The 8,327-nt window shown below is 43.8% G+C and overlaps 1 protein-coding gene across 1 annotated transcript; it reads right to left on the minus strand.

Annotated features, from left to right (window-relative positions):
• Positions 1-6,927: 6,927 nt before the first annotated feature.
• On the minus strand, positions 6,928-7,569 carry LOC143856610 (uncharacterized). The gene has a single exon (XM_077366876.1). The coding sequence runs from the start codon at positions 7,567-7,569 to the stop codon at positions 6,928-6,930; it is 642 nt and encodes a 213-aa protein (XP_077222991.1).
• Between the last annotated feature and the right edge of the window lie 758 nt (positions 7,570-8,327).

The raw sequence follows: 8,327 nt of genomic DNA on the forward strand, positions 1-8,327 counted from the left end.
TATATTGCCCATGAGAAGCCCCTCTTAGGTACTAGTAACCCCATTTTTGTAGCTGAAAACCCATGACTTTGAACTTTATGACCATCTTCTGGATTTATGCTAGGGTTATATTTTTTACGTTAATTTGTGGAATGGAGAAATACGATTTGATTTCATGTACATATCACTTATCGCATTGTACACACCTCATTTTGACCTGACCCAAATTTTCGAAATCGAATAAATTCCCGAAAGCTGAGTCCAGAAATTTTTGAAGAACCGAGCCTTGAATGCGAAGAAACCCCAAAATTTTATTGACCCACAGTGTTCACTAATTGATACAAATTTTCCCAGGATGGTTAACCTCTCCGAGAGTGTCCCTACAAATTTTAGAAGAATTGGACGAGCAATGGACATAGGCCATAGGATCAAAAGGAGAATGGATGGCTGAGATTAGGAGGAGGGTTTTAACCCTAGCTATAAAAAAAAATCTCGTAGAGAAAAGGGGGGGCCGATTTTTTCTGGAAAAAAGGGAGAGAGAGCTGCAAGAGAGGGAAGAAGCCATCATCCCAACCACCTCCTTCACATCATCTCCACCACCACCCATACTCTTCTTCTCCTTCTATCTCCGACCAAACCCATAGCCGCCGGTCACCTCCACCATCTCCGACCCCCCCCCCCCACCCCCAAAATTCGAAACCCCATCTTCCACCTCCATCTCCACCGCGCCACCACCAGCTACCATTCTCAACCTCAAAACCCTATTCCAAACCCACTTCTTTTTTTTTACTCTCCACCCTCAGCCACCGAGAGGAGAAACAGAGACAGAGACAGAGAGAGAGAAACAAAAACAGAGAGTAGCAGAAAAGGAGGAGACCGGCCACCACCATCTTCAGCTCCACCACCATCCTTAGCTCCACCACCACCCAACCCTTCCACCACCCAACCCTCTTACCACAGCCACCCCCTACCTCCTCAATTTTCAACATCTAAACCCATTTCAAACTCACCCCCAACCTCCATTGATTCCGGTGGCCTTACCGGAATCCGGCACCACCACCACCACCACCACCACCCTCTACCTCTACCTCCATCTCCACCTCAACACCACACTTCGAAAATCCTCTTCCATCCTCCACCTTCACTTTCCTCAACCCCCCAAAGCCGAAACCCATTTTCCGCACCTCCAAAAGCCAAAACCCACCACCACCGTCCTCCACCTCCATCTCCACCCCAACACCACCCTTCGAAAGTCCTCTTCCATCCTCCACCTTCACCTTCCTCAACCCTCAAAGCCGAAACCCATTTTCTGCACCTCCAAAAACTGAAACCCACCACCACCAACCACCACCAAACCGAAACCCATCTCCACACTTCGAAAACCCTCTTCCACCCTCATTTTCTCCGACCCCCACCTATAAAAACCGAAACCCATTTCTACCCCAAACCCACCTCGAAAACCCATAGCCACCACCACCGGCCTCCCTCAAACCCTCAAACCCTCTTTTTCTTTCTGTAAAAAAAAAAAGAAAAAAGAAAAAAGAAAACAGAGCAATAGAGAGAGAGAGAGAGAGCTAAGAGAGAGAGGGGTTTTGGCAGGTTCCCCCATTCCCTCCTTTGCCTACTACATCTCCTTCAAAACCCATTAATTTTAGCCATTTTTCAAAGCCCATCCATCTTCTTTTTCTACCTCCATCATCATCTTTTCCATTGTCGTTTGGGGAAAATACACACAGAGATCGAGCAAGGGGATTCTACCATTTTCTCGCCGAATCCAACCTTGCCAGTATCATCCATGCCGATCATCGCTCTCACGGCCATCGAAAAGCAAGGATTAGAGGAGACTAGAGCTCTATCAAAGGGGTAAATCCATCATTTTCTTCCTCTCTAATTCCCTGCTGGCTCATTTTCATGTCTGTAGGATATACAAATGCATGTGGGTTTGGTACTTGGCATATCAATTTCCATGATTTAGGTTCTGCATTTTTTGCTTTGGTTTATGTTGTGTCTGTACTCCGTTTGCGTTGTCTGATCCTCTAATTAAGAGCAGTAGCAGCAAGTGCAAAAGGGTTAGGGATTAATTTCTTTCCTTCTTCGGGTTCATCTTTTCATACGTTCTTAGGGATCCTACTCGAGCTTCGGGATTCCCTCGATTTTGGGAACGCTTTGTCGGGTTTAGGCGATGACGGACGGCAACCTCTTGAGCCAAAACCCTCTTTCAATCAAAAGGGATAAAAACTCATAAAAATCGAATAACAAAAACAACAAAAACATCAAAAAACACTCAAAACGTTCTTCGAAAAGCTGTTTCGAACTACGTTGGCTTGATCCCTTTTCACAGGATACGTAGGCAGCTTGGGACCGTCATCCTAAGTTCAGTCAAACTTTTCAATAAAATCATTTAAACCCTTCAAAAAAATCATTTCAGCATCCAAAAATATCTTTCAAGCTTTCTCAAAAATACAAAAACCAAAATGGGCAAGGATGGTGATTGCCGGGTCACTCGGAGCCTTCTTTTCATTTCATTTCCGATTTTGATTGTGGTTTGCCGGTTTTATTGGTTTTTCGACGTTTTATCGGGTTTTGGGACGGGCGACGACGTAGCATGGCCCCTTTACAGGGATTGTCCTCGCTGAGCCCAACGATAGGCTATGACGATCGCGAGACTTGTCCGATTTTAGCGGATCAGGATCACTGAGCTCGATTCCTTTAGAATCGCTCCCCGAGTCTATCGTATGTCCCATTTTCTTTTCCCTGGCATTTTGGGTTTGCGCATACCATCTATTTTCTGATTCCTTTCTTTCCTCGCATCTTTTAGCTCATCGTGTGTTTGTCTTTGGTTCCTTGTGTGTTTACTTTCAGCTTGCTTATTCCTTGTGTGCTTAGTTTCACATGCTTAGCTGTGACATTTATTTGCTTACTTATCATGATCATATGCTTAGCTGTAGATATTTACTGCTTTCCCGCTTATCATATCTACTATTACCTGCTTAGCTGTAGTTGTGCATGCGGATGTTACTGCTTCCCTAGATGTGATGGGTTAGGAGTAGATGCGGTGAGTCAGGATTTGGATGCTCATTTTCTTTTGCCCATCCCCGGGTCATGCATGCTTAGATAGACAAATGGTACTATTACCATTATGTGAAGACAACCACTGGGTTCTTCTGATTGTCGATATGGTCACCAAAATCTTCCACGAATGCAATTCGTGTAAAGGAATGGAGTTCCAGGAACGAGCAGGATTGACCGTAAGTGGGTTAGCATCTTCAATGTTTTCCTACTTATAAATCTATACGTATAACACTTATGTTTCCTAAACTTGTCAATGTTAACCACTTGCAGGTTGCGTTGTTGAAGGAGTACTTCAAGGAAAGGGGCTGTGATATAGACCATTTTCAATATGCTCAGATGTACAATTTCCCACAACATGCCAATGGGTCAGTATATTTAAATATTTATTTTTGTAGGCTATGATTTTGATTCGCTCAATACAACCGTTGTTATGCAGGTTCGACTGTGGTCTGTTCGTGCTTAAAGCGATCGACCATCTGTATGCAAAGGATCCATTTACTTTCAGCAAGTGTGACATTCCCGCTTATCGGCTGCAGCCGTGCGAAAGATTCTTGCACCGAGAGTTCGGGGACTGTGGCGATTTTCTTAAGTGGGTATATAAGTGAAAAATGAAGAAGAGCTCTTGAAGTTCTGATGGATGTTGTAAACAGGATGGACATTGATGGTCTTTGCAGTGAAGTTTTGTGTCTATTTGTAAGCAAAATGGGGTAAAATGGGGTAAATTTATTTGTAATTGTTGGGCGCATATGTGTTGGACAGAAAGTAGGCTGTAGAGACACAGAGGGAGGGTTTGTTTGTATCTTAACATACTGACAACTATGTATTTGTAATTAAAAATCAAGTTCTGTCAAGTGATGGTGGTTGTGGCATTGGGTTCATTGCGAAATATGGTAAAGGACTTTGAAAATTATCAAATATTTCTTCATAAAGTTTTGGGGGAATTTATATTTCTATTGGATGGAAATATGATTTATTTGTATTGAATTGTGGTTATTTTCTGTAGTTTTAATTTATTTTCATCGTCATAGTTGGCAGTGGGAGCCCTGTTTTTTGTGCTTTTCCGGGTATTTATATTTTTATTGTAGGTGAAAATGTTAGGACATTGTCTGATAGAGCCCCAAATTGCCCGTTCTTGGGACTTTTCTAGTACAAAAATCTCCCTGGGAGATTGGTGGGAAAATTAGTTATCACTGTTAAAAAAATAATTCCTTTTTTCTTTGGTTGCTTGAATTGTTGGGAAGAAAAAAATTCTTCCTCAAACTTGTTCATAAATTGAACACCATTTATGACAACAGCCACCCCCTTCTCTCCAAATGGCCACCCCCTTCTCTCCAAATGGACTGTCCACCCCACACCATAGGAAGACCCATAACGTCCATTTGATGGGCCACAATTTAAATAGGTTGTACGGCAAAAGACAATTCATGCATTTAGATCATGTTTTGTACTTGGTATGTCCTCCTGACAAAAAATTAAATTAAATTCTCGGAGCTCCAAGATTTTGTCTCGGACCTCCGAGAATATGGCCAGACGAATCCTGGAAAGATTCTCGGAATTCCGAGACAATTTCTCGGAACTCCGAGATTTCGTCCAGGTCAGCCTCGGAGCTCCGAGAATTTGTGTCGGAACTCCGATATTCGGGCCAGTAGGAATAAATTTAATCTGTCTCTTCTCGGAACTCCGATATTCCATCAGGGTGAAAGTCAGAGCTCCGAGAAACTTTCTCGAAACTCCGAGAATGGGGCCAGTAGAAGGAAACAAAATTCTTCTATTCTCGGAGCTCCGAGAATCGCCCCAGCACCGTTAAAACCGTGGACCCGGTTCATTTTTTTTACTTTTCTTCTCCTCTTTCCCCCTTCCTTCCACTTCTCTTCAAACCCTAACTCCATTTTTCTTTTTTCCGTCATTTTCTCCCTACATCTTCCTCCAAAACCCTCATCTCCCTTCCAAATCCCTCTCGTCTTCCTAAAACCCTAGCATTTCACCCATTTTTTGTTTTTTCTTTATTCCCTTCTCTAATTCTCCTTTTTTCCTCCATTTTAGGGGTATTCCTCTTTTTTTTACATATTCCTTTTCTCTCCACCCACATTTCCTCTCACCATGCCTCCTAAAACCAAAAATCTCAACATCGGAGGCTCCTCCCAACTTGAAGACCCCGAATACGTTCTTGAAGTAGTTTATGAGGAAGAAGGGCCTTCACGGAAGAAGGCCAAGGCCAAGGCTGTGGTTGCCAAGGTTGTGCCAAACTCCTATTTCACTGGGGATAAGGCCAAGAAACTCTGGGCCGACGTCGGCACTAGGGGCATCCTCACCGGTAGGTACATTGATCCCCCTGTCCTTGAAAATTTTGATTTAAAGGCCAAATTTGATGCTCTTCATTGGACACCCATCCTTCACATCAACGAACCCGTTTGCCCTCGATTGGTGCGTCTCTTCTATGCCAATCTCACCATTTCCCCTTCCTTCTTCAAAATCGAATCTAAGATCAAGAAAATTGTCATCAAACTCAACTATCAGACTTTTGCCACAATATTTGGGATTAGCCATGAGGGCCTCTTACACTATTTTTGGCAGGAAGATGGGATGCATTCACTTGATGATATTGATCATGACACTGTGTATGGTCGGATAACACGGCGCTACCACCCTAATATGCCTGTACAATCTGCCGACCTCATTCAGGTTGCGCGCATGCTCCATAACTTCACGTACCACATCTTCATACCTCGTGGTGGGATGCGTGAAGCCCTAAGACCCTTAGAGGCATATATTATCTACAGCATCCTAGAGGGCCGCCAACTTTGTCTGCCATATATCATGTTTCGCTACATGTTTCAGACCCCTGAACGCTACCGCTCTTCCTTGCCATATGGCATGATTCTCACCCGTGTCTTCCGCCACTTCGGCATCACCTTGGATGGAGAGATGACCATGACTCCTACTGCCCCGTTTGATGTTCCGACCTTTAACCGCATGGCTCTTAATGAAGCAGCGATTGACATCGATTGTCACGATGGAGGAGGCTACGAAGCCGAGGACCAGGCTGCACCGGCACCTCAGCCGTCACAAGATACATCTCAATTCTGCACTCGCCAGGATTTGGCTCACATGCAGGAGGCCATTGAGCGATCCATGGCCTCTCAGTTTCAGCAGTTGTCTACCCATGTCGACTCTGCGATTTCGACTCGCTTCCACACCATGAATTCCCACTTTGATGACCAGTGGGCCGCCTATTATCGCTACATCTCCAGTGGTCAGTGGGGCCAGGCGCCGGGCAGTTCTTCTCATCAGCCACCGCCTCCTCTGGAGCAGTAGATGGCTCTAGTTCTCTGATGAAAATTACTGTCTTGCTCATATTTCTCTTTATATTAGGCTTATCTATATGTTTCTATAGTCTTTGGATTATCAGTGGGTTGTATGGATCCTATTTAGGTAGATGCTTCTATAGTCAGTTTGATCTTTTTGGGATGTATTCCGTTTTATATAATTCTGTCACTGTTATGATGTGTCGTGGATGCTATGTCCTTTGACTGGTTGTATGCACTTTCATTGGCTCACACCTACCCTCTTTTCTTTTGTTCCACCTTTTTGGTGATGACAAAAGGGGGAGAATATTTGAGCTCCCAAGTCATAATAATATGCATATATTAAGGGGGAGCAAAGCTCTATGCTTATAATTTTGCAATAAAATTTCCATCATTAAAAGTATTGCCTTAATAGGGGAGCTCCTACCCTAAAACAAATTATGTTTGTCATCATAAAAAAGGAGGAGATTGTTAGCCCAAGGGTTCAACAAGTACTCCTATCGAAATGTTTTGATGATTAACAAACTCAATTTGTTATAAAATAAAGGTTTCTCGGAGACACTATGATTATTTATTTTTTGTATTTCAGTTCGTATTTTAGGAAAGAAATAGGTTTTCTACAGTTGTAAAAATGAGGTTCTGGAGGCACTTCCCATTGAGTGCGATCTACTGTAGGGTGAAACACCTCACAGTACGTTTCCCGATACATCTCTATACGAAACCATTTATGGCAATAATCGTACTCATCAAAATCCGTGATGGTAATGGCTGCCATGGCATGTCCGCACGGAAGCCCAAGCGTTTGGAAGTCACGACATGTACAGGTTTGTTGCAGCAAGTTTACGACATCATGATGATCACGGGACCTTACTTCAAATTCGTTCACACCTACTCGATAAGCATCATATCCGCGACCCTGTTCCCTGGCCAGTCCCAAATGTTTTTCTGCATAATGCGTGCACTTTGTTTCCCATTCAAAGCCCATCGCTTGACGTTTCTGTATGTATTCGGAGCTCTTAAAACGAGTCAGCTCCACCGCAGCTGCAATCGGCAATTTTCTGGCATCCTTTAGCACTGCATTGTAACACTCCGATCTATTGGTGGTCAACACATCATATCTTTCCCTCTTGAAGTAGAAACTAGCCCAGTTTTCCTTAGGAATAGCGGCTATCCAGTTGTGTGCATTTTCATTCCTCGCCTTAATTTTTTCCATTGTGTTTATGAAAACACTCTCTCAAAGCCCTAGCAGCTCTCAAGAACAATTTCTTAAGTAAAGGGTCTTTGAAGTCGGTATACAAATTGGCGGCGAGGTGACGCATGCAGTAGCTATGGTTTGCAATAGGCATTACTTTAGGCACTGCTTGCATCAACCCCTTTTGTTGATCGGAGCATAGGGTCAATGCGCCTATCCCCTCCGGCAAAACGTGCCGCTTCACCAAATAGAGGAACCAGCACCAGCTATCTTCGTTCTCAGTCTCGACAACTCCAAAAGCTAATGGAACTAATCCGTTGTTCCCGTCTACCCCAACTGCGATCAGTAAGATTCCAAGATACTTTCTACGTAGATGCGTCCCATCGACCAAAACTATCGATCTGAGTGTTCGCTGGAAAGAACGTATGCTGTGACCAAATGGCATACTTCTTGGGAGTTGACCGTGACTTCTTGAACATGAATCGCTGCCGAATTGCATACTCCTTAATGGCCTTCTTGAACTGCTTCATATTTGGATACATAGCCCCAACAGTTAACTCATCGAACTCAAGATTATCTGCATCTACCTCATCAGCCCCAACATACATGTCGTCTACTTCGACTGGACGACTTGTGCCAGCAGGTAGAAATGGCCGACCATTGCCGGTAGGGGGAGCCACTTCTGTTGGCCTAAGGTTTTCATTAGAATCTTCGTTGTGATTTTGATTTCCATTATAATTTTCAGGATCATGGGTGGCCTCATCACCCTGCTCATCCTG

The sequence above is a fragment of the Tasmannia lanceolata genome, unplaced genomic scaffold (genome assembly GCF_043159265.1).
Source record: "Tasmannia lanceolata isolate RefF3 unplaced genomic scaffold, GAP_Taslan_0.1 ptg000023l, whole genome shotgun sequence".
NCBI classification, from domain to species: Eukaryota; Viridiplantae; Streptophyta; class Magnoliopsida; order Canellales; family Winteraceae; genus Tasmannia; species Tasmannia lanceolata.